The sequence below is a fragment of the Micromys minutus genome, assembly GCF_963924665.1.
Source record: "Micromys minutus genome assembly, chromosome: 2".
In the NCBI taxonomy this organism is placed as follows: domain Eukaryota; kingdom Metazoa; phylum Chordata; class Mammalia; order Rodentia; family Muridae; genus Micromys; species Micromys minutus.
The window spans coordinates 53490534-53515762 of NC_137971.1; the positions used below are offsets into that span (position 1 = coordinate 53490534).

Sequence of the window (25229 nt, forward strand, 5' to 3'; positions counted from 1 at the left end):
CCACACTTAGGGATGAGAATATGGAGCATATGATGGAGGCCATGTTGTTAGTGTAGAAGGTAAGGTAGAGCCAGGCATGGTAGAGCACACATTTAATCCCAACACTTGGGAGACACCGTCAGGTGAATCTGTGAGTTTGGGGCTAGCCTGGTCTACAAAGTGAGAACCTGTCTCAAAAGACAAAAAGAAATGAGATAGTCCAGAGCACAGCCGTCCTGGAAGGAAAAGGGAAAGGCATTTGGATTTGGCTTCTGACACCCTAATGGGGTAGCATGGAATACCTAAGGCAAAGGTGTCCTGGAAGTGACATCAATGTAGCAGTGGAAGAATGGGAGTGGACAAGCTGTCAGCTAGGAGAGGTCCATGTCAGAGCAGTAAGGGCTGGTGGAGTAATGCTCAAGACTGCAGCAACAAGTCATAGGCCGTCCAGGACCAGGGGCAGATGTGGGGGAGGAACAGTATCTAGGGAAAGTAGAGGCCAGCAGAACCTAACTAGAGCTCTGGGCCTTCAGAAAGCTCAGGATCTTTGAGCTCTTCCCAAAGTCCATACATCACAGATAACCTTACCACACCACACAAGGTGGGTAGCCTAGATACCAGACTACTATAAGCCACCTGATCACATGGAGAAAGGTGGCAATCAGGCTGCAGAGGCGAAGACATCCTAGGGCAGGAAGGGAGCCTCAAGTTAGATGGCCTTTCTCCATCACACTAAGTTTTACAGATAGACAGAGCTATCCGATGAAGGTGTGTGCTGCTAAACCTGACAACCTGAGTTCAAGGGTAGGAGAGCACCAATTCTCTTAAGTTGGGTGTTTTGTTTTGTTTTACCTCCACACTCATGAGCACCCATACACAAGAATGAATGTATAGTTAGTTAAATAAATGTAAATGTAAAAAAAAAAAAAAAAAGAAACAGACCAGTGGCTCGGTTTTGGAAAGTCCATTTTGCCTCCACCACCCAGCAAGACCAGGATCAGAGTCCCCATGGTAGGACTGAAGAGAAACAGAGGTCCCAACTAAGCTGCCCGAATGCCTGAATCCTACATGCTGTGTGGGTGGAAGTGCCAGCCTTGTTTGGAAATTCTTCCTTCCCTGTTGGCAGTAAAATGCAGCCTCTGCAAAATGGACCCATGTGGTGGTGGTGTGCACCAAAGCCCTAGCTATTGCTGAGCTTGTGTTCCCCAGCCCCAATATTCCTGCTTTTAATTCCAATGATGCTGGAGGCTTCCCCACTCATGGATCCTTGGAAAGAGGCTTTGACTGGTCAACATTAGGTGTTGTTGCTGGGTACCCATCTCCAGAAGCTAAGCGCCTGGCCTGGCAGGGATGAGGTCAAGACTTCCCATCTCACAGGCTTATAAAACGCCAGTCCTTGCTGGTAGAACATAGGAGTAGGCTGGATGGACGAACACATTGTGGGCAGGGACCTGCAAAAACAACAGACCCGGCCCAATCCCAGAGCATCCGAGCTCCATGCTCCCCTCCTGGCCTTCCCTCACCTTCCTGACCACTAAGAGGTCTGCCCAGGGCCTGGGGCGCCCCCTGCGGGCACGGGTGGTGCTGCAGCTATGCCCCGCCCTCCGGAACGCCCCCACCGACCCTGGCGCTTCGAAATGAGGTTCCGGCTGTTCCTGGGGCGCGTGTGGTTGCCCTGGAGACTGGACAGCACCCCACACACACGCCGCCCGCCCCCAGCGCGCAGGCCTGCAGTGGTTGCCGTAGCTACGGGAGGCGAGGGGGCCCGGAGCCCGACGCCACGCCCTAACTCCGTGTAGCCCCGCCCCCAAGCCCCGCCCCGCCCTCTCTGCCGCCTTCGCTCTTGCTGCTGCGGTTCCTACCAGGGGTCCGCGGGGCTGCTGCGGGCGCAGCTGAGGTGCGGCTCGGAGCGGAAGCGCAGGGGACGTGCCAGGCGCAGGCCAAGAAGGGCTGGGCCGTTCACTCGGGATGCGGTGCTGAGGCCCAGCATGGCGGGCCTGGGCCCCACCTTCCCGCTGCACCGGCTAGTCTGGGCGAACCGGCACCGTGAACTGGAGGCCGCACTGCACAGCCGCAAGGTGAGGCCCTGCAGGGGACCCGATCTGGTGGTTTCCCCCCAAGCCCCCGTGCCAGGGTGCGGGATCCACCCCGTAGCTCACCTGACCCTGCTGTGCTCCGCAGCTGCATCCGGACTTCTTAGGTCCAGCTCTATCCAAAGCCCTGGTCATTTGTCCTCGAGTTTGAGCATTTATTTAGCGCATCTCCCTTGGCTGGGCCTTGCTCTACTCCCTGCCCACTTTGTGTTGCATTAAGCTACGGATTCACCCTCATCACCTCTGAGCTAGAATAAGGACAAGAGCCTTGTTCTAGTCCTCAAGCAGATGAAAACTCTCAACGTCCCTAGCCTGCTTCTGTCTCGCTAGACTCCGCCACCAGGCCCTCAATTCTGAAATGAGCAGTTTCTTCCCACTGGCCTCACTGTCCCCTTTACCCCTACACTCACCAGTTCACATAGGCTAATCTCTATCATCTCACTGACCTGGTTCCTCCCGTTTCCCATAGTAACTCCAGCCCTTTTCAATCCAATGACCTCCTTGCTTTGGCTTTCTCTCTTACCTTGTATTGAGTTTCCCCTCTCCCTCAGCACGACATTGAACAGGAGGATCCCCGAGGGCGGACCCCCCTGGAGCTGGCTGTGACCTTAGGGAACTTGGAGTCTGTGAGAGTCCTCCTTCGACATAATGCCAACGTGGGCAAAGAGAGCCACCAGGGCTGGGCAGGTACTATGCAGGGCAGAGGGTCTTCCCTTGAGACTAGCATCCAGGTTGGTGAATGGGAGTAAGTAACCATGCCCGGGGTCGCTAAGAGGGCTTCCCAGCAGTTGATCATCTCCAGTTCTGCAGGAGGCAGTCAGCACTGGGGACCCTGAGATGGTACAGTTGGTACTCCAGTATCGGGACTTCCAGAGGGCCACACAGAGGTTGGCTGGCATTCCAGAACTGCTCAACAAACTCCGTCAGGTATGGTAGGGTATAGTAAAGAAGTGGGGGTATCATAACAGGGGCCATCCTGCTTCCTGCTCCCTGTGAGAAACCTGGCTTTGGAAGAGCATCTGGGTTGTGCAGTATGCTTTCCCACCATCTGTGTTTGGACCTCTGCCAAGGGTCATATAAGAAAGAGGATCCCAGGCCCATGCAGATGAGACTGAGTCTTTTGGAAGGAAGATATTCACCAGCACTATGGGTCCCTGATACCAAGAATCTCTTGGGTAGAATGGTAGGCCTTGGGTCTCCTAGAGAATGTAGATTTCCAGGTGACTGGGTAAAGATGGCCTGGACCTGGAATGCCTAGTCCTGTGTGCTCCATCCCATGCATGCGGAGGACAGGGCACAGTTGGGCTTCCTCACATGTGGGAAGGCCTGGAAGCATCATTGTGTCCCCTTCACAGATAAGGACTCAGAGACACAGAGAAGACAGAGGACCTTGTAGGACCCCTGTGGGCTGTGGCTCATGTCAAAACTAGCTCCAGGCCTCCAATGCTTGTAGCTCTATGTGTAGATCACTTTAGATCCTACTTGGGCCTCTCTCTATGGCATGGTTTGTTTGGAGTGGGATTATAGCTGGCCCACAGCAGTGCATCGGAATTTGTGGGTTCCCAAAGAGTAGTAGTGGACTGTGAGGCCCACCCAAGGCCTACTAAGCTGTGGCACTAGGCCATGGGTCCTAACAGGCAGCTCTGGTTTTTCTTAGGCCCCTGATTTCTACGTGGAAATGAAGTGGGAGTTCACTAGCTGGGGTGAGTGGGGCTCAACTGGCTGCCAAAGACTTGGAGTGGGCCATTTGGGGAAGATGTCCCAATGACTTTGAGACTTCTTGCAGTACCTCTGGTGTCCAAGATGTGCCCGAGCGATGTGTACCGTGTGTGGAAGCGGGGTGAGAGTCTGCGGGTGGACACTAGTCTCTTGGGCTTTGAGCACATGACCTGGCAGCGTGGCCGAAGGAGCTTCATCTTCCGGGGTCAGGGTGAGCTCTGGGGTAAACGGCAGGGACAACTGTCACTCTCAGATTCCCCGATGACTTGTGAGGATGGTATCCTTCTATCTCTGTGCACTCTCAAAGTGGAGACTGAAGCCAAGGGTGGAGGAGGATCTAGGGGCTCAGGGCTTATCTACTTAGCAACAGTTGGCTGAGGATAGCTCACTGGTAGGGCCTGGCACTAATATGGTTCCCTCCTGTGACACCCCTGCGCTGACAGAGGCGGGAGCCTTGGTGATGGAAGTGGATCACGACCGGCAGGTGGTACACACAGAGACACTAGGTCCAGCTCTGCATGAACCAGAAGTGCTGCTGTCAGCAATGCGGCCCAGTGAGGAGCACGTGGCTAGTCGACTCACCTCTCCTATTGTCTCCACCCACCTGGACACTCGCAATGTAGCCTTTGAGAGGTCAGTTGGGGCCTGGCGTATATGGATAGGGATGGAGGAGAGATAAGAAGACTCACATTTTATTTTAAAGTTAGGATCTCGCTGTGTAGCCCAGACCGGTCTTGAACCAGAGATCTTCCTGCCTCAAATCCTGAGTACCTTTATAGGTATGTGTCATTGTGCTCAGTGTAAAACACCATTAATGAAACCACTAGGATAGTGGTTCCTAACACCTATGGGAGGCTTACCCCCACACCACTAGAAGCTGCTTAGATGGGTACAGGGGTTACTATGGCTCTTATCAACATATATGCCATCACAATTTTTTTAATGTTCATTTACTTATTTTACTTATTCACCTTACATCCTGCCTACTGCCCCTCCCAGCACCCCTTCCCTCAATTCTTCCCCCATCACAACAGTTCTTTAAAAATTTATTCTCAAGAAGTAACCAGTTTCACTGCATTCTCTCTTCATCCAGGTCTACATGCTCTCCCTGTTTGGAATTTGCACATGACTGAGATTTGCAAATATGTTGCTTTTTGTATATTGATTTTTTTTCACTTTATAATGTTCTCAAGGTTCATACAAACTGAAACTGTAGCATTACTGCTGAATGCATTGTATGGACAAACCATAATTACTTTTTCTTTTAGATCTATTTATTTTATTTTGTGTGTATGAGGGTTTTGTTTGCATGTATGTGCACTATGTGCCTGCAGTGCCCAAGGAGACCAGAAGAGGGCATCAGAGCCCTTGGAACTGGAGTGATAGAAGATTGTAAGCCACCATGTAGGTACAGGGAATTGACACCAGTCCCTTGCAAAAGCAGAGGTAAATGCTTTTGACTTCTGAGCCATCTCTCCAGGTCCCATAATTTTACTATATTCCTTTATTTATATAATTTCATCAATAGACTTTTGGGTTGTTTCTGCTGTTTGCCTACTAGGAATAATCATACTGTATACTTTTACATAAATTTTGTGTGAACCTGTGTTTTCATTTCTCCTGGATACATCTCTAGCTTTTGAGTAGAACTGCTGGATCATGTAACAACTCAGTATCTTTTTGTTTGATGAAGCACCAGGCTGTTTCCCCAATGTTTCCAGCTGCTTTCTTTGATTTTTTTATTTCGGCAGGGCTATGGGTGGCCCTGACACCTCACTGTGGCTTTGATTGCCACATCTCTAATGACTAAGGATGCTGAGCATTTTTTTTTCATGTGCAAATTGGGTCATTTTATTTATTTTTATTTTCCGACAAATTCTTTAGTGCCTATGTTTAAGTCTGTATTTTTCTTTCTTTGTTTTTTTTTGTTTGTTTGTTTTGTTTTGTTTTTTGTTTTGTTTTTTTTTTCAAGACAGAATATCTTGATGTAGCCCTGGCTGTCCTGGAACTGTAGACCAGGCTGACCTTAAACTCACAGACCTGTCTCCTGAGTGCTGAGATTAAAGGCATGTTCCACCACTGCCTGGTGAATTTTTTATGTAATCTACTTTTTGGGTTGTTTTTATTTTTTGATACAGGATCTTACTCTTAATACCAAGCTGACCTCAAACCTGTAGCAATCCGCTTGTCTCAGTCTCCTGAGTGCTGGGGTTTCAGGCATGAGCAGCATACGTGGCTTTGCTTATATTCTCTAACTATAAGAGACTGATCGTGTGATTTGCAATTACTGTTTGCATTTCTGCAAGTTATCTTTTTTTTTCTGCTTTTTTTGTTTTTGCTTTGTTTTGTTGTCATTGTTTAGGAAACAGGTTTTCACTTGGCTGGCCTGGAGCTCACTATTATACGTGAGATTTGTACACTATTGTACGCAGAGATCCACTTGCCTCTGCCTCCTGAATGCTGGGACTAAAGATATGTGCCACCTCACCACACATGGCTTCCTCCAGCGTCTTAATAGCTGTTTTTTGTAATAATTTTTTGTACTTTTTAGAAAACCATTTGTGTGTGTGTGTACAGGCATTCCATGTTACATATATGGAAGTTGGAGGACAGCCTTTAGAACTTAGTTCTCTTCTTGAGCCATTTCTCAGCTCCTTTTATTCTTGTTTTCTTTTCTCTGTGTAGTCCTGGATGTCCTAGAACTCATTCTATAGAGCAGGCTGGCCCCCGGGTCAGAGATCTGCCTCTGTCTGCCTCCAAGTGCTGGGCTCAAAGGTGTGTGCCACCACCACCTAGCTGTTCCACTAAATTTTAAAAATTAGATTTATGTTTTATTTTATGTGACAGCGTTTTGCTTCCATGTATGTATATGTACAATGTATGTGCCTAGTATCCTTGAGGGTCTAAAGAGGGTGTTGGATCCTCCAGAACTGGAATCAAGTATGGTTGTAAACCACCATGTGGGTGCTTTTTTTTTTTTAAAACAAAGATTTATTTATTTACTACATAAGTACACTGCTGCTATCTTCAGACACACCATAAGAGGTCATCAGATCCTATTACAGATGGTTGTGAGCCACCATGTGGTTGCTGGGAATTGAACTCAGGACCTCTGAAGAGCAGCCAGTGCTCTTTTAACTGCTGAGCCATCTCTCCAGCCCCCCTCCCAACTTCTCATTTTTAAAATATGGATTTCTTCACTGTGAATATTAAAAATATAACTATATATCAGTCACATATACAGGAACATTGCTGTACTCATTAATTCAACTAGATATTTAGTAAACTCTTTCATATTTAAAAATGATTTTGTTGGAATAAGTGCTTGCTTACTCATGTATGTGCATCAGGTGTGCTCTGCCTGAGGAGTCTATATTCTCATCCTGTAATAGAGCAGGAAGTTCTCTCATCATGGAGCTATCTCTCTAACCTCAATATTTTTACTGTATAAAATCATATCAATAAATATAGTTTTTCTTGTTTTATTTTTCAATATAGACATTTTTCTTTGGCTTTTTCTAAGGTTTTCGGCTAGGACTTCCAGTAAAGCATTAATTGTAAGTAAAAAGAACCTTGACATCTCAGCCTAAAGAAAAAAATATTCAGTCTCATCATTACCTAATACTAATCAGAGGATCTGAGGATACTCTTTTTTTTTTTTGTTACAACTTTATTTTATAAAAAGAGATACATGGACAGATTATTAAAAGCATTTAGCATAAAACTATTTGAATATATTTTGGGGATACTCTTTATCAAATGAAGATGTTTCCTTTTGTTTCTAATTTTTTGAATACATTGAATACACACACACATATATTATGAAAGAGTGTTGGATTTTTTCAGTACCTCATTGATATGACATGTTTTTTTAAAGTTTCTTTTGGGGGTGGGGGGTCTATAGTTCAATAATAAATGTATGCTTAGTGTATGTAAGACCCTGGGTTTGATCCCCAGTACCACCTTGTCTTAGTCAATGAAGAGGCACCACAAACACTCCTATAAAAAAAATAGGGTTGGCTTACAGGTTTAGTCCATTATCATCATGGCAGCCACAAGCATGGCACTAGAACAGTAACTGAGAGCTACATCCTCATCTGCAAGCAGAGGGAGAGACGGGGCCTGGCACAGGCTCTTGAAGCCTTAAAGCCCATCCCAGTTCCTTAAACTGGGCCATACTCTAAACATCCTAATCCCTGTCAATAGTGCCACTCCCTGATGACTAAGCATTCATATAAATAAGCCTATGAGGTCCATCTTATTCAAACCACCATACACCTAAACATTTCTGCTCATATGATTTGTTACATAAATTGGTTCTTTTGATATTGAGCCAACCTTGCATTCTTGGGATGATGTTCCTTGAGTGTGGTATAGAATTCTTTCCATCTGTTGTAAGGATGTATTAGCTAATATTTGCTGAGGATTTTGTCTCTATATTTTAAGAAATATTGGTCTATAGCCAGCCTGCTTGCCTCCATTATTTCTTTTTCTTTCTCTCCCGGGCTGGTGCCATGCACACCAAGCAGGCACTCTGTGGCTGACCTATATCCAGAATAACTTATTTATGTTTTTATTATTTCAGTGTAGGACTATTCTGTCTCCGAGTACAACTACATGCCAGAAAATGAAATCAGATCCCTATATAGATGGTTGTGAGCTACCATGGGGTTGCTGGGAATTGAACTCAAGTTCTCTGGAACTGCAGAACACTGTAATTAACCATTGTGCAATCTCACCAGCCTTGTTTGCTTGTTTGTTTGTTGTTTTTCAAGGCAGGATTTCTTGTTTCTCTGTGTAGTTCTGGCTGTGCTGGAACTCACTCTACATCCAGGCAGGCCTCAGACTCAAGATCCACTGCCTCTGCCTCCCCAGTGCTGAGATTAAAGGTGTGGCCGCCACCACCCCTCCAAGTTGAAAATTATTACCTATCATGCATTTTGTACATGAGTTGGCAAATCACCTGATACACATTCTTTAAATGGTTAGTAGAATTTTATGGCAAAGCCATTTGGTCCTGTACTTTCCTCTCTGGGTAGATGATGGTAAAAAGCAAAAAAAAAAAAAAACATCTCCACGTTGGTTATAAACACCTTATTTAGAATTATTTCCTCTTAAATTTGTTTCAGTAGTTTGGGCCTCACAAGAAATTTGTTCATCTAAATTACTATTATTTTATTGTATTTTTGTGTGTATGTGAGCACACTCAGGAGCCAGAGGCAGGTGGATCTCTGTGAGTTCAAGACCAGCCTGATCTACATAGTGAGTTCCAGGACAACCCAGGATATATAGAGAGACCCTGTTTCAAACAACAATGAGAAACAAACAAGATAACAACAAAGTCATCTCAGACATCATCTCAATAATAAATGCTTCTGTGTTCATGAACAGTTTTTAACTGAGCCACAACACCATTATCAAGCCTAATAAAATTAAGAATTGAGAGGTAGGTATGCTGTCACCCGACTTTAACCTCAAAACTAGGGAGGCAGAGGCAGGCCAATCCCTGCACTACACAGAGAATCCCTGTCTCAAAAAACAAAATGTAAAAAGAATGTCTCTTGTTCTTCTGCTCCTTGGCTCTTGTGCAAATGTTCCAGCCGCCCCATTCTTTTAGTCCAGACCTCTCAGTGTGTCACCGTGGGAAGGGACACTGGATAGTCAAGGGCTTTTGTTGTGTATTGGAGGGTACTGGTTTTCACTACTTCTGTCTGGTCTGTTTCAGGAACAAATGTGGTATCTGGGGATGGCGGTCTGAGAAGATGGAAACCGTTAGTGGCTACGAAGCAAAGGCAGGAGGGGCTACTGGGCTGGGGACTTGGGAATAGGCCAGGAACCCAACTTCTTTACCCCCTTACACTGTGGAGGGAGAGATGGAATAGTTTTCACCCCAGAAGCCTTACCAACCAGAGGGAATTTCCTAGCCCCTGCGGAGCCCTCCCTCTGGAGGCTGAACTCTGAGTTCCCCATGTCTCTCCCTCCACCCCCTCCACCCCCAGGTGTACAGTGCCACCAATGTGGAGCTGGTGACACGCACAAGAACAGAACACCTCTCTGATCAGGACAAGTTAAGGAACAAAGGTAAACCCAGGTGCGATTGCCTGCTGCCCAGTCTTCCTGTGGTCTGGAGCTAGGGCTCAACAACCCCAGGCAGGGTGGGAAGCCTCCCTCTTCAGGCCAGAATACGTCAACCAATGGGAGACTCCTAGGCAAGAAGTGCCTGAGCACAGGTTGTAGCCCAAAGTTCCCTCATGGTACCTACTACCTCTTTTCAGGGGGGAAGACTCCATTCCAGTCCTTCCTGGGGATGGCCCAGCAGCATTCCTCCCACACTGCGGTGAGCTTGGCTAGGAGAGGGTGAGTAGGGCACTGTCTCTTTGTACTAAGGGTTAATTCCTGCCCTGGGTTCCACTCAGGCTCCAGTGCAGCAGGCAGCTAGCCCTACCAACCCTACAGCCATTTCTGCCGAGGAGTACTTTGACCCCAGCTTCAACCTGGAATCGAGAAACATTGGCCGCCCCGTTGAGATGTCTAGCAAAGTACAGAGGTGAGGTCTGGGGAAAAGTTGGGGAATCCCATCAGAGGACTCTGAGCACTGGTGGAGTCCTGTCGTGCATGGAGTGTGTCACAGTGAGGGATCTGCTCACCTAGTAGGCCTCTCTCTTGACTTTGCTCCAGAGGGTGGGAGCCATGCCTCTCTAACCACAATCTGAGAACCTAGCATGCACCTGGGCCCCAGGAGTTGGCCATACTCAGGTGATGTCACCAATGTCCTTGGGTTTGCTTGTTGGTTTTGGGCGTTATGATACGGGGTCCCACTTTGTAGCCTGGCTTGGAGCTCATTATGTATCTCAGGCTAGTCTCCAACTCCAAACAATCCAAGTAGTGAGATCACACCACTCCTGACTTGTTTTTCTGTTCAATGAGCATGTGCCAGGGACCAGAGCACGACAGAGGAGGAAGGGCCCATACCTCTGCTGTCTACTGGCTTATATCACAAGGAAATGATCTTCCCTTCTGGGAGTCTATTTTCTTCTCCAGAAAGACAAAAAGTCAACCCGATATGCATGGTCACAATGGATGTAGTCATGGTGACGATGCCTTGTAGCAGGTGTAACGTACCTCATGCAGCCTCCTGTGCCGCTATTCAGACGTTGTTGGAGATGTGACTTAAACCCCAAAGCTCCCAACCCCTGGGCTATGCGTGACACTCAAGCACAGCACATTTCTGTACTTGTGTATGTCCAGCACAGCCAAGTGGACAGTGCTGGCTAGTTTTGGACAGAGGACAAAGATGGGCCTGTGGACAAGAGAGAAGCCCACAGGCTGGCTCTGCCCCTCCTCATGCAGCTCCAGAGTAGCATAAAGCCATCATCAGCACCAGAATGGACCAGCGGCTGCTCAGGCTTTAGAGCAAGTGCTGAGTCCCTGAGGGCAACAGTCAGCAGGAGCAGACCAGGGAAGGGTACCACAAGCAGGCAACTGGAAAGGGCGAGGCACTAGGGGGTCCCTGACTTACTTGCTATGGCCGGCTGGATAGGTTCAAGGCAACACTGTGGCTAAGTGAGGAGCACCCACTGTCCTTGGGTGACCAGGTGACACCCATCATTGACTTGATGGCCATCAGCAACGCTCATTTTGCCAAGCTACGGGATTTCATCACTCTGCGCCTCCCACCAGGCTTCCCTGTCAAGATCGGTGAGCGGGCAAGCAAGGGGCAGCCAGAACTTGGGCATGATGTCCTCCTCAGGTTTGGGGGTTACTAAAGGGTACAAGCAGCTCAAGCCTGGCTCTCTCCTCTCAGAGATTCCCCTCTTCCATGTGCTTAATGCCCGCATCACCTTCAGTAACCTGTGCGGCTGTGATGAGCCTGTGAGTTCAGTGTGTGTTCCCAAACCCAGTTCTGCCATTTCTGCTTCAGGTATGACTATAGCTATAGGAGACATACATAGCTGGTAGTGATGCTCTCTGATCAGCCTTTAGGCTGAATGTGACGACCCTTCTGTTGCCCTGCCCAGGAAGCCCCTTTCCATGTGAAGTGGATCCCACTGTGTTTGAGGTGCCCGAGGGTTACAGTGTGCTGGGTGCTGAACGCAGTGAGCCCCTTCGAGATGAGGATGATGACCTGCTGCAGTTTGCCATCCAGCAGAGCCTGCTTGAAGCAGGCACAGAAGCAGAGCAGGTGGGATGCAAGTGGAAGGTGGGTCATGGCCTCTACAGCCACAGGCCCAAGGTGACAGTTCTGGGCTCTGGCTGCTGCAGGTGACTGTGTGGGAAGCCCTGACCAACACACGGCCTGGCATTCACCCTCCTCCCCGAGTCGCAGTGTTTGAAGAGCAGCTTCAGCTGGAGCAGTGAGTCCCCCGGGAACTGTATGTGGGTCCTTGGCTGACTGACTAGTGGTGGGTGGAAAGCCAGGGAGTTCTGATCCAAGGGCTCCATCCCTTCACATGACAAATGCTACTTACCATGAGGAGGATAGGGTCAAGAGAAGGTTTGTCTTTGTCCCTGACACCTTGTTCTCAAAACAACGGCATGCCATGCCCTTGGCTCCTCCCTAAGCCTTCTCATTGGTCTGCCTTCCCCTCAACCCTTACCCTGAAGGGCCCTCCAGGAAAGCCTACAGCTGTCCACAGAGTCCAGGGGTCCAGAATCTCCTCAGAAGACACCTCCGTCACCTGCACCCCCAAGCTTTGAGGAGCAGCTTCGCCTGGCCCTGGAGTTGTCTTCAAGGGAACAGGAGGAGTTAGAGCGCCGGGGTCAGCAGGAGGAAGAAGACTTACAGCGGACCCTGCAGCTGTCACTCACAGAGCACTGAGAGCCTGGCCTTGGGATGGCTCCCTTTTGCCTGTTTTGTAATTTATTTATTTATAAACTGCCTGTGGCTGAGCGTGGGGTCTGGGGCACTGGAGGTAGGCTAGCAGTAAGACTGAGGTGGAAATAAAGAGACCATTAGCAGTAGGCTTGCTGTCCTCCGTGGACTGGAACCAAGGGGACACTGGATGGGGGATTATTGACAGGTAGTCGTCACTAGAGCTGTCACTGAGTGATGTTGGGTCCTCCATTTCTACAACTATAAATAAAATAAGACCACTTCCTCATAAGGCAGGAGTTCCTGGAGATCCTGAAATTTCCCTGGGTGCTACCTCACTCCCAGGTTCTGCCTGTCACCATCAGATGGTCCATACTCCAGCTGGAGAGAGGAAGAGGCTAGGTGTTCATTCCTATTCTACCTACTAGGGAAAGCTCCTACTCTGATCCCCAAAGCTCAGGCACAGGTTTCTATCCTGTTTCAAGATTTTCTACCAAAATAAAACTTTAAGCAAGTCACTCCTCCCATATGGTAGTTGGGGCATCTCAGCCCTGTCCTGGTCACCACTAGTGTGGACCTGAAATTCGTACAGGTTTGGAGGACTATTGCTAAGACACCCACCCCCGCCCTTCCCCCTCCCAAGCCTTCTGGTCTCCCAGATCTCCTCAGAGTAGAGGAATGACAACCAAGCAGAAAAGAACAAGTTTGGGAAGGGATGGGAGAATTAAGACCCAGTGCCTCCCAGGTATGGTGGTATATATCTTTAATTCTAGCGCTTGGGAGGCAGAGGCAGGTGGATTTCTGAGTTTCAAGCGACTTGGTCTATCATAATTAATTCCAGGCCAGTCAGTCAGAGCTACCTAGAGAGACCCTGTCTCAAAAGACCTTTATTGCCTTTGCTCCTTCCTTTCCAAGAAATCATAGCATAAACCAAACAGTGGAGGTCCAAGTTTTACTGGGTGCAACAAGGAGGGTTGAAAGCCTCCTGTGGGTAAAGGGGCCAAAACCGGGAAAGTGAAGTCTGGGTTCCTCACCTGCGCCACGCCCTCGGCCACGCCTCCAGTGCGGACAGGGCGGGGCGAACTGAACGGAGACCGCAGGGGCGGGGCCGCTGTCGCTCGGTACCGGCTCTATGCGGCCAGACTGGTCATGAGTCGGGCCCTTTAAGGGACGCTCCCGAGGAGGTGCCAGGCCCTAATGGCTCCAACCTCTTCTTCCTGGTTGTGCGAAGGCAGGGACTGACCGTTGGGCTGTGGGAGGGGTCGTGCCTGGTGCTTGCCCAGGTGTTCCAGGCCTGCCTGCCTAATGGCGCTGGTCACAGTGAGTCGCTCGCCGCCGGCAAGTGGCCACTCCACGCCTGTGGCACCCACGGTGAGTTTAGCTTGGTTTTATGCTCTTGCAGTTGGTTTCCATCTAGGCCTGAGGGAGCACGTCCTACCGTAGCAGCCGGCTGGGAATAAGCGAAGGGGGACCTTAAGTCTCACGTTTTAGGGTACTTGGAAGGTCCCAAGGCTCCCAGAAGCTACCTAGGTAGATACGGAGTCCTGAGAACCGGCCTGGTCTGTTGAGGCCCAGATCTGCCCAAATGCTTCCCACACTCTACAACCCCCTATCCTTGTAGCACTGCTGTGCCTGGGCTTAGGCCGGGATTTCTCCGGGGCCTGTTGGAGGGTAGCGGCTTCAGAGGGAAGAGATTTATTTTCCACCTAGGGCTCTCTTGTAAGGCGAGGAGAGGCTTTTGGGCGCTTCCTGTCCTGGAAGCTGCTCTCTTACTCTTTCCCTGGGCTGCTTTCTCAGCAGGACCGAGTGGTAAGACATAGAGGCCGGCTCCAGCGCAGGTGAGTCCCTTCTGACACATACTTCCTTATAGCCTGTGATCTAGCCACTGCCACTGTGGACTCCAGGTGTCTTGCTTGGACCAAGAACTCACTTTAGTATTGTCAGATAAACACGCATGCTTAGGTGGGAACCAGATGCTGTGGGTGGAGTTGGCAAACACTACATTTTTGGCTTGTGGAAGAACCAGTAGAGCTAATTTGGACCTGATCAGTGGATGCTTTCACACATTACCTGGCTCAGGCCAGTGATCCCAGGACCAAGGGCAGGATGGGAACTGACGAAGTGAAGTATAGGTGCTTAAGCAAGTTTATAAAAAGGGGACACATCCCAAGACAAGGTGAGAAGGAGCTTGGGAGCCCAAGGCTGGCTCTTTGTGCCTACCACTATCAGGGTCCTGGTTAAAAAAAAGAAAACTGTGTCTCACTCCAGCTCATCTGACTCTGGAAAGTAGGCCAGCAACACATTTCAGCGGTCCAGGGGACTCACCCTTGCTAAAGTTTGAAAACTTATGGCCTAACCATTTTCCCATCACTCTGCCAGGCAGAGTTTCGCGGTGCTCCGAGGGGCTGTCCTGGGACTTCAGGATGGAGGGGACAGTAATGATGCAGCCGAGGCTGACTCTGAGCCAATGGAGGAACCCCCAGGTGAAGAGCAGCCCGCTGAGGACCAGACTGACAACGGGCACGGGTTCCAGAGCCCCTGGAAACAAGTGCAAAAGCAGCACCTGCACCTTATGGTGGAGCTGCTGAGGCCACAGGATGATATCCGCCTGGTAAGGAACCATCCAGAGCTTGTGTCTATTTAAAAACAATGCTGTGAGATTAGGGGCCACCCAGGTAGCTGGAGGGGGATTACCCAAACCCAGAGAACTTTGCCACTTCATTTAAAGACATCCTAGCAGGGCAAGGTCGTATCTGTCTCTGGAGGACTGGGGAAGGACAAGGGAGGGTTTGTCTTGTGTGAGCCAAGAGCTGGGGTTATATGAGGGAGGTTTGTGTTAATCCACAGGAGGCCTCTGTTGATACTAGTGAGTTGCCCAGAGATGGAATCATACTCCTAGGGTTGTGTAGCATGCCTTGGCAGCTGTGTGCCAGTCAGGCAAACAGAGTACCCAAGGAAGGCTGGGGTCTACTGGAGCCTAAGGGTCAGCTCCGAAAAGTGTATGGAGGCAGACACTTGCTGTTGGCAGCAAAGTATGAAAAAGAAGATGCAAGCTTTGGTAAAGCTGTTTAGAACAGAAGTGCTAGGTTTTTGTTGCTTTTGTTTTTTGTAATGTTTTCTTATGTGTATTGCTGTTCTGCATCCATGTCTGTGTGAGGGTGTCAGAAGCTTTGGAACTGGAATTATAAACAGGTGTGAGTTGCCACGTGGGTGCTGGGAATTGAATCTGGGTCCTCTGGAGGATCAGCCATTGCTCTTAACCATTGAGCCATTTCTTCAGCTCCAGGGATATTGTTCTAACCCATTATAAGATAGAGTCCTTCTAGTGTGTGTGAGGTCCTTATTTTTATTAATCTGTGCTAGAAGGCATTTCTCAAATAAAATATTGGTGAGTAGCAGGGCTGGTGAAATGGCTTAGGGGTTAAGAGTTCTGGCTGCTCTTCCAGAGGACTCGCAGTTCAACTATCTTTTCAAGACCTCAAAAAGGATGGTCTCCTCCTCACTTAGACACTCTTCTGTGGATACTACCAGCAGGTAGCACAGTTTTGGAGGTCAGGCTTCAAAAGACAGTTTGTTGAGCCACAAATTGCAAAAAACTGAGTATCAAATAGTCATTGATCTTATCTGGGAATTGGTGGTACAGGGGCCGGCAAGGTGCAAGATGTGTCCATGTGGGAGTGAAGGAGCAGACCCAAGAGCACTTACAGTCCAGAGCTTTTTCCATCTTTCCAGGCAGCCCAGCTGGAGGCAGCCCGACCCCCAAGACTTCGATACCTGCTGGTAGTATCCACAGGAGAGGGTCTGAGTGAACAGGAGACCATCCTTCTTGGAGTAGACTTTCCTGACAGCAGGTAGGAGAAGGGGGAGATGGGTTGGGCCAAGGCTATGAGGTGCTGAGGGACAATGACTCTCCTGTCCCCTGCCAGTTCCCACAGCTGCACTCTGGGCCTGGTCTTGCCCCTCTGGAGTGATACCCAGGTGTACTTGGACGGCGATGGGTAAGAGGTGGCAACAGGAGGGGAGAGAAGAGAACAGGGAGGTAGGCATTGAACAGTGGGGCCAGAGCTGAGAACTATATGATTTGGGGAAGTCACCTAACTCTGGGCCTCAGCATCCCCACATCTGGCAAATGAAGTTTTCTCTGAGAGCTTGGTATTTGGTTCCACCCTCCCTGGGTCTCCTGTAGGGGCTTCAGTGTGACATCTGGTGGTCAGAGCCGAATCTTCAAGCCTGTCTCTATCCAGACCATGTGGTAAGTGTTGTAGAAACCTAGCCTTGGGCCAGCCTCTTAAATGGAAGCCAGGCCCAGAGAGGGAACCAAGTAGGACTGTATGATTTAGCTCCTCTTTCTTGTCCCAGGGCCACACTGCAGGTATTGCACCAGGCATGTGAAGTAGCTCTAGGCAGTGGCCTTGTGCCTGGTGGCAGTGCCCTTGCCTGGGCCACTCACTACCAAGAGAAACTCAACTCTGACCAGGGTTGCCTCAATGAGTGGATGGCCATGTCTGACCTGGAGTCCTTTCGACCACCTAATGCTGAGCCTGGACAGTCAGTGCCGGGGTGGGGGTCAAAAGTTGGGGAGGAGGGAAGGAGGAGGAGGTGGTACTTCAGTGAAATGGCCTCTTACTAAAGGATCACTACCAGGGCGTCAGAGCAAGAACAGATGGAACAGGCGATCCGAGCTGAATTGTGGCAGGTGTTGGATACCAGTGACTTGGACAGTGTTACTTCTAAAGAGGTGGGCAGGGTAGCTGGGCCCAGAGCCTGAGACTCACCTTTCCTTTGGGGCCTTTCTTACCTTGCTTTCTTCTAGCACTAAGCCATTCTCAACCCCTGACTTCAGCTCTGTGTAGATGGGTCAGGGTACTATCCTCAGAGGCTTCACAGTGGACCCTCTTCTCTTGCTTGATACCCCCACCCCACCCTGCCAACCCCTGTAGATCCGTCAGGCCCTAGAGCTGCGACTAGGATGCCCTCTCCAACAGTACCGTGACTTTATTGACAACCAGATGTTGCTGCTCATGGCCCAGCAAGACCGGGCCTCCCGCATCTTCTCTCACCTCTACTTGGTAAGTAGAGGCTGTCGGAGGAAGGGACCAGATCATCAGTGCAGCTGCCCTGACAGGTCTTCTGGCTAGAGGCAGGCCATAGGAGTGTGGTGCTTCTCTCCACTCTCACTCTACAGGGCTCTGAGTGGAATGCTGCTAACCTGGAGGAACTTCAGAGAAACAGGTAGGGTGCCCAGCCTCGGGACAGCTGCTTATTCTCTCAGCCTTTCTGTGGGATGGCCCGAAAAGTTTCTGGGACCTTATTTCACCCCCAGCACCACTGCTTCACTGTTTCTGCTTTTAACCCACTCCTGGGAATGCTGTACTCATGTGGACTCCAAGGTCATCTGCCCCACTAAACACACACTGTAGTGTAGAAATGAGGTCTCGACCATGCCAAGATGAGGGACGTGGTGGGCACTTGCCAAGCCGAAGAGGTTCCTGGCCACATGGCCACCTCTTCAGGCAGAAAGAAATGCCTTCTTCTCATAGGAATGTAGCTGCCCCTTCTGAAAGATACTTGTCACCCCTCCACCATGGGCTTCTGGGAGACCTGCTGAAGCCTTTATAAGCTGCTTCTGAGAGCTCCCTCATCTCAGCTTAGCTTGAAATCTAACTGCAATCACAGAGTCATGGAAGAGAGTTAGTATTGACTCCTCATCAGGGAAACTCATGTCTAAGAATAAAACAACATGGCTGCCTCAGTTCTCTTCCTCCTCCGAGTGTTGCCATCCCCTGACTCTCAGTACCAAGAACACAACAGAAATGACCAGGGAGCCTGGTTCCTTTGCCACATCTGGTTTTGGACCTTCTGGTACAGGGTAAGTCACATCCTGAACATGGCCCGGGAGATTGACAACTTCTTCCCTGAGCGCTTCACCTATCACAATGTACGCATCTGGGATGAGGAATCAGCACAGCTGCTGCCCCACTGGAAGGAGACACATCGATTCATTGAGGATGCCAGGTTGGGCCACTCCCAGCTTCTGCTCCCCCAGCCCACATATAAATGGCTAAGCCCCAGCTTTCAGTGGGATTGGTGCCCTCCTCCTGCCCATCTTGACCCATGTTTCCTTCATTGCCCTCTCATCCTCACTTCCTTCTCACTGCTGGGTCCTAAGCCCTTACTTGCCCCTTCCCAGTCTATAGGCTACTGGGGTTGAAAGGGAATGGACTGACCATATCCCAACTCCATAGAGCACAGGGCACTCGGGTGCTAGTCCACTGTAAGATGGGTGTCAGCCGTTCTGCTGCCACGGTATTGGCCTATGCCATGAAACAGTATGGCTGGGGCCTGGAGCAAGCCCTGATCCACGTGCAGGAGCTCCGGCCCATTGTACGCCCCAACCCCGGCTTCCTGCGCCAGCTACAGACCTACCAAGGCATTCTGACTGCCAGGTATGGGGAGGGGACAAGGGAGGTGTTGTGTATACTGAAGGTTGGCTGCTGTGTCACTCAAAGCTGACTCAGAGCCACCTCCTCACAGCCGGCAGAGCCATGTCTGGGAGCAGAAAGTGGGTGTGGTCTCCCCAGAGGAGTCCTTGGCTTCTGAAGTTTCTACACCATTGCCACCTCTTCCACCAGAACCAGGGGGCAGTGGGGAGGTGATGGTTATGGGCCTAGAAGGAAGCCAGGAAACTCCAAAAGAAGAGCTTGGACTGCGGCCCCGCATCAACCTCCGAGGGGTCATGCGCTCCATCAGTCTCTTGGAGCCCTCCTCAGAGCCAGAGAGTACCACAGAGGCTGGAGACCTGCCAGAAGTGAGTCTGGGCTAGGGAGCTCTGCCTGAAGTAGCCTTGCAGAAGAGAATTGGGACCAAACAAGCCTGGCAAAGGCTAGTAGACCCCTCCCAGTAGGGTACTGTCTTGCTCCCTCCACACTGACCACCTCATACCTTTCTGCACAGGCAACTCAAGACTGCCCTGAGTATCTGAGGATGGGGACCACCTTCAAGATCTTGCCTTTTACCCCAGGCTAGGCAATAGCAGTAGTCTCAAGGTCGAGGCAGTTGCAGGTCTGACTAAGAACAAGGTACAATTCAGTCCCAGCCTAGCAAGCTGGCTCATTCCCTAAGGAGCTTGGCTCCTAGCTTTGGAGTGAGCATCCTCCCTAGGCCATAAGCTCTACTGCCAGATGATGGGTGGAGAGCCATCCTACACTAGAGAGGACAAGTCAGACAACACTCCTGAAGCCCCTCCTAAAGCTGAGGAGTCACACAGCAAAGGACAGCCCAGTCCACTCACTCAGTCCACCTTCTCACTAAGTGAACAAGCATGCTGTATGCTAAGAGCTGTTTGGTACAAGCTAGGACAGGAAGCTGGCCCTTGTCAGAGGAAGCCAGGCCCCACATGTGAAATGAGGTCACATGGCTAGCCCAAAAGGAGTCAATGCAGACAGAACATTTTAGGGTCTGGGTATAGACTAATAGGAGGTGTAGTATTAATGGTCATTATTGTCAAAGGCAAGTGTCCTATGAGACACTGAGACACTGGTTTCACAGAGCCCTTTTCAGGGCCTGGCACCTGGCAGGGTTTCAGCTGTGGCTCACTGGATTGACTGTGTAAAGGTACAGGGGTGAGAAGAGAAGGAAGGTGTTAAAGACAAGTTCACTGGGCTAAAAAGGCTTCTAGGGACTAGAAGAAAGCTCAAGCAGGCCCAGCCAAGGAACAGGGGAGAGATGTGGCTTTTCCCTTGGGAAGTGTGCGCCTACCTACTCATTTCCTGTGCCTCTTTTTCCTCCCCATCCAGGTCTTCTCAGATGAAGAGGCTTTTCATCCCTTCTCTCAGCTTTCAAGAACCAAAGGTGGCCAGCGGGTCCGCAAGGGTCCTTGGCCTGCCCTGAAGTCTCGCCAGTCTGTGGTTGCCCTTCATAGTGCTGCCCTGGTGGCTAGCAGGACACGGGCCTTCCAGGAGCAGAGGCAAGAGCAAGAGCAGAGGGAGCCTGGTATGTCTTCTACACCTAGGCTCCGGAAGGTGATGAGGCAGGCCAGTGTAGATGACAGCAGGGAGGAGGGCAAGGCCTAAGCCCTTATACTGTATCCCCCTAGACACTAAGAACCATTGGTCACAGCTCCTCAGATGAGCATCCTTTGCACTAAAGGGCCTGCAGACTCCCTACAGCTCCTTCCCAGCAGTCCTCAGACACTTGTCACTTCCTTCAGCCTTAGGTCTCAGACCCATGTCTACCTGTTAAGGGCTCAAGACTTTTTCTACATAGGGTATGGGTTAGAGCCATTCATGGTGCCTTTAAGGGTAATAACACCCTAGTTTCATTTACACTCACTCTCTTAACACTTTGTGCAGCCATGGAACTAAAACCAGAAACTTCTAGGGTGGGTTTTCTAGTTCATTTCTCCCTGCTCTCAACTGCTGGCCATTCCACTCTGCATCTTCTACCCTCCCCTTCTGCAGTCCGACAGGCAGCTAGGGCAGGGAACCACACAACTGACCAGAATCTCTGCTGCTGCCCTCAGTTCTCCCATGCCCCTCCCTGGGTCACAGGGCACTGAGCTAAAAAGAGAATCTTCTTGTTCTTGAAGATCTCTGGCTAGTCAAGTTTTTCATAGGTGTACAGTATCTGGCTTTGTATTGAGGAATAAAAGACATTTTCATATTAAGTGTTTTCCGTCTGTGACAAAGCCATCTGTCCAGACTCTTCTTTGCACTTAGCCTGTACTGCCCCCTTCAGCTTCCCATATCTCTCAGGTGTCCTGTGACAGAGCTGTTTTGGTTGAGTGGTGTGTTGGGAGAAAGAGGTAGCCAGTGCTATCTCCTCATCTCTAGGGCAAGGCCTGGGTAGGTCAACAGGTCTAGGGGGAGCAACCCTGTATGGGGACAGGGGTTTGGTTCTACTGGGACAGCTAAAGGGAATTAACAATGAGGAAGTAGAAGCTGCTACTGCCAAACTGGATAAGAGACCAAGCCTTTCCTTAAAGTTGAACTGCCTTTTGGACATTTGATATGACTTCTTGAACATATTTTATACTTTGGGTTCTAAGAATCACTTTCTTGCTACACTGTAAGAAAGCCTGACTTTCAAAGCCAGCCCATAGTCACCAGGGCAGACTACTCAGTGATCCCACCTACCTGGGAGCTTTGCTCATTTCAGCTTGTAAGAGCACTTAGTGGGTAAGGCATAGGGGCACAGGCCTTTAGTTCCTGCCCTTTGGGGGTAGAGGGAGACAGACCTCTGAGTTTGAGGCCAACCTAGGCTAAATGGAGAGAGTGAGGACACCAGGACCATCTACACAGTAAGACCTTGTCTAAAAAAATTAAGATTAAAAAATAAGAGAATTAGTGCTCCCATCATTGTTCCATTCACCCTAGTGCCAAGACAGCTCTGTGCCTACGATACCGACACTACACAAATCTGGGGTAAGTGTGCCCAGTGCCTCCCTTAATGCAGTCCTGAGAGGAACTGACACCAGACATGAACATCACAGTACATCCAGTTTCAGAAAAGTGTCTTTCCCAAACCCCTGGGGAAATTCCCAGACCTATCCTCACCCTAAAGTGGAGAAGAGCTGAGTGCCCACTGGGAGGGACACGGTGGCCTCAGCCCTGGCTCCATTACTTTCCTACACTCAAAAGTTGGTTTTTTTTTTTTTTTTTTTTTTTTTTTTTTTTTGTAAAACAAAGCAAAACTGGAAACCATAAGCACCCCATCTCCCTTTGGCTTTTGTTTTAAAACAATGCAGGTCACTTGCACACAGCTAGAGTTTAGCTTCTGAGTGTTCTCTGGAATAAGAACCATTTAAATCAGTCTGGGTGGTTTCCATGGGGTCATAAGGAGAAGCTAGCGAAGGGAAGCTAGTTCCATTACTGAGCGAATCTGGGGCTGTGTTCCCTCTGGCAGCTAACCAGAAGTCACATCAGATTGCTGAGCCTAGTCCTGAAGGCTGTGAGATCAGCAGTCTGAGGCAGCTCTGCTTCCTGCTGCTTGCTCAGCTTAGGAAGCAGAGATGCAGTCATGAACTCTGTCTGCTCCTTGCAGCCCCTATCCACAAGGACCCTAAGAAAAAAAGGATTCAGCATTGGAGAAAACAAAGACTGGAAAGGAAAGTATTTGCAAATAACTAAGATATGTGTATACAAAGCTTAAACAAAATCACTGAAGACCTTAACATGAAACAAGAGTGAGAATTAGGTCTCTGTCTTACTTACCCTTCAGTGCCTCACACCCATCTTCACAAACAGCAGCTATCCGACTACTGAGGCTCCCCAAAAATGCTTCGTGGTTATGAAATCAAATACACTAGTGTGTGTATTCCTTTGAAATGTGATAGCATTTACATTTTTAATTATAATTTTTTACTTTTTGTACATGTGCATCTATGTCACAGCTTGTGTGTGTGTGTGTGTGTGTGGTGGGGGTCAAGAGAACAAGTGGAGGGAGTAAGTTCTCCCCTCCCAACAAGTAGGTTCCAGGGATCAAACTCAGGTCATCAGGCTTGGTGGCAGAGGTGCCCTTACCTCCTGAGCCCTCTCACTGGCCCTAGACAACAGCATATTAACATTCTATAGAAAACTTTTAAAATAATGTCAAACCATGAGTTCCACATCACGTTCACATAAAGAGATGCCCCGATTTTTAAAAATACCCAGGTAAAGAGTTTAGCTAGGGGCTGGAGAAATGGCTCAGTGATTAAGAGCACTGACTGCTCTTCCAAAGGTCCTGAGTTCAATACCCAGCAACCACATGGTGGCTCATAATCTGATGCCCTCCTCTGGCCTGTCTGAAGATAGCAATAGTGTGTGCCCTCATAAAAAATAAAGAAATAAATCTTAAAAAAAAGAAAAAAAAAGTTTAGCTAGCATGTTCATGGCCCTGAGTTCAACACCAAGCATCACACACACGGAAAACTGAGTAAGCATACATATTCAATTTTATAGAGTCTGCCATGTATTTTAAGTGACCTTTTGAATTATTTTATTTTTTGAGTTTCTTTTTGTAACCCTGGCTATCCTGGAACCCACTCTGCAGACTGGCAGGCCTGAAACTCGGCTCTGCCTGCCTCTGCCTCCCCAGTGCTAGAATCAAATGTGTGTATCACTTGGTGGGCTATATAAATGACTGTTTATTATGAACAGTCTGTTTACATTTTAAAAAATTCCAAACAACATATCACTAAGCACTTTTGTCTATATTTTTGTTTAAAAATATTTTGTTTGCTATTAAATCTGTAGGTCATATTTCTAAAATTGCTAAAGCAAGGACTATATACATTTTTTAATTTCATGAGACATCACCTAATTTCCTTCCAGGAAGTTGCATCTTTTTACAGTAAGTGGGAATGTCTATCTCCTTAAAGAGCCATCTGGCCTACACATCCAAGTCACTTTACAATACTAATACTCTCAGCGGGGCAAAGGGCAGCCCTTGTAACCACCAGTTTAGAAACGGAGACAACAAACTACCACATATCTAATAGAGCCTGAATCAGATTCTGGATTTCTAGATTTTCAATCCAGGAGCCTAACTCTGGACACTGAGACGGCTGTTTCTGAGGTGAGGTCACTGACTTCACACTGGTGCTGAAGCAGGGCTCTGGGTCAAAAACCTCCTGGAAACACCCAACTCCCACAGTCAGGGTCAGACAGCCCTGCACTCAGGGGCCCCATTCAACCCTCCCCCCCATACCGCAGCCTCGATTTGAACACTTGGGGTAATGAGGAGCTCTCAGGCTACCCCCATCCTGGGCTAGGTCCCACCTTCAAAGCCTTCTCCTTGTGCTGATCACCAGTGGTCACCCTTGTCAGGGTAACATGTCATTAGGCTGTTTAAAATCATCACAGGAAAACCAGCCCCTCCTCATAGCACGCGCTTCCGCCCCTACTCCGCACCGTAGACGTCCCAGAAGCAGGGCATCCGAGAGGTCGACCTTTCTTCATTCTTGGGTGGCCTCTCCTCAGGCCGCAGCAACAGCGTCTGAAGAGACTCCGGCTCGTTAGAACCAACCGTAACGCTCGGGCGCCATCTTGTGTTCGTTCCTCAGGTCTATTAGTGGCAAGTTGGAAACTACACTTCCCGGCGTGCCTAGCGCAACCTCACAGGCGTAGCGAACGTCCTCTTGTTTCCATGGGAACCTCGACCCTAAGAAATCGGGACAGTTCTTCTCTGAGGGGTTAGTCAGAATATTGCTCCCACAGGTAAAAAGGAGGTAGGACCGGATTTGCAAACAATTACGGGGACAAAGTGGGGGAACTTACTTTGCCTCCCGGGATCAATACTGCCAAATTCTCCTGGTGTCCTGTACTCCACCCGCTCCCGGGACCTGGCGTCCTGAGGAGTCAGACGAGACCAGAGTTTGGCTTTCGGGCCTTGAGCCAATTTCTAAATCTTGTCACCCTCCAGCGGAGGGCCTACGCGCACACACAGGTACTCCTCGGGAACGAGCGGACAGCGGGCGGGAATGGTGGGTGTTTGAGTGAACGTGGGTATAGAATCCTGCCTGGGAGGAGACCGGTGCATCTGGAGCTTGGACCCTACCCTGTCTCCAAAGAAGTCCGAACCCCATGCTGAGCTCCAGTTTTAATATTCGTCCTTATTTTACCCAGTACAATTGGGTTTGCTCTGGA

At 49.3% G+C, this 25229-nt stretch overlaps 2 protein-coding genes across 4 annotated transcripts; both read left to right on the forward strand.

Moving 5' to 3' along the window:
• Window positions 1-1925: 1925 nt before the first annotated feature.
• Window positions 1926-12609, forward strand: ANKRD13D (ankyrin repeat domain 13D; the record flags this gene model as incomplete). Its single annotated transcript, XM_080912754.1, has 15 exons — window positions 1926-2057; window positions 2624-2759; window positions 2875-2999; window positions 3730-3775; window positions 3859-4002; window positions 4235-4424; window positions 9517-9583; window positions 9791-9872; window positions 10067-10128; window positions 10208-10338; window positions 11332-11489; window positions 11596-11712; window positions 11810-11973; window positions 12054-12145; window positions 12396-12609. The coding sequence occupies exons 1-15, from the start codon at window positions 1968-1970 to the stop codon at window positions 12607-12609; spliced, it is 1818 nt and encodes a 605-aa protein (XP_080768880.1). The 5' UTR covers window positions 1926-1967.
• A 1161-nt stretch (window positions 12610-13770) lies between these two features.
• Window positions 13771-21239, forward strand: SSH3 (slingshot protein phosphatase 3). 3 transcript variants are annotated; one of them, XM_080913587.1, is made up of 14 exons: window positions 13771-13974; window positions 14401-14441; window positions 14983-15214; window positions 16336-16454; window positions 16530-16601; window positions 16790-16855; window positions 16963-17151; window positions 17248-17341; window positions 17544-17672; window positions 17789-17835; window positions 18472-18618; window positions 18849-19049; window positions 19138-19411; window positions 20400-21239. In XM_080913587.1, exons 1-14 carry the CDS (start codon window positions 13909-13911, stop codon window positions 20673-20675), a joined length of 1953 nt encoding a protein of 650 aa, XP_080769713.1. In that variant the 5' UTR covers window positions 13771-13908; the 3' UTR covers window positions 20676-21239. The 3 variants fall into 3 exon arrangements, with proteins under 3 accessions (XP_080769713.1, XP_080769714.1, XP_080769715.1); XM_080913588.1 differs by having other exon boundaries at window positions 14404-14441; XM_080913589.1 differs by lacking the exon at window positions 20400-21239 and adding an exon at window positions 19558-19660.
• Window positions 21240-25229: the final 3990 nt, after the last annotated feature.

Bases quoted from the DNA above. Each gene is read 5' to 3' on its own strand.
- SSH3 (XM_080913587.1), top strand. From the start codon at position 13,909: ATGGCGCTGGTCACAGTGAGTCGCTCGCCGCCGGCAAGTGGCCACTCC. The intron at 16,455-16,529 runs GTAGGAGAAGGG...GTCCCCTGCCAG, and splicing joins GTAGACTTTCCTGACAGCAG to TTCCCACAGCTGCACTCTGG. The intron at 19,050-19,137 runs GTATGGGGAGGG...ACCTCCTCACAG, and splicing joins CAAGGCATTCTGACTGCCAG to CCGGCAGAGCCATGTCTGGG.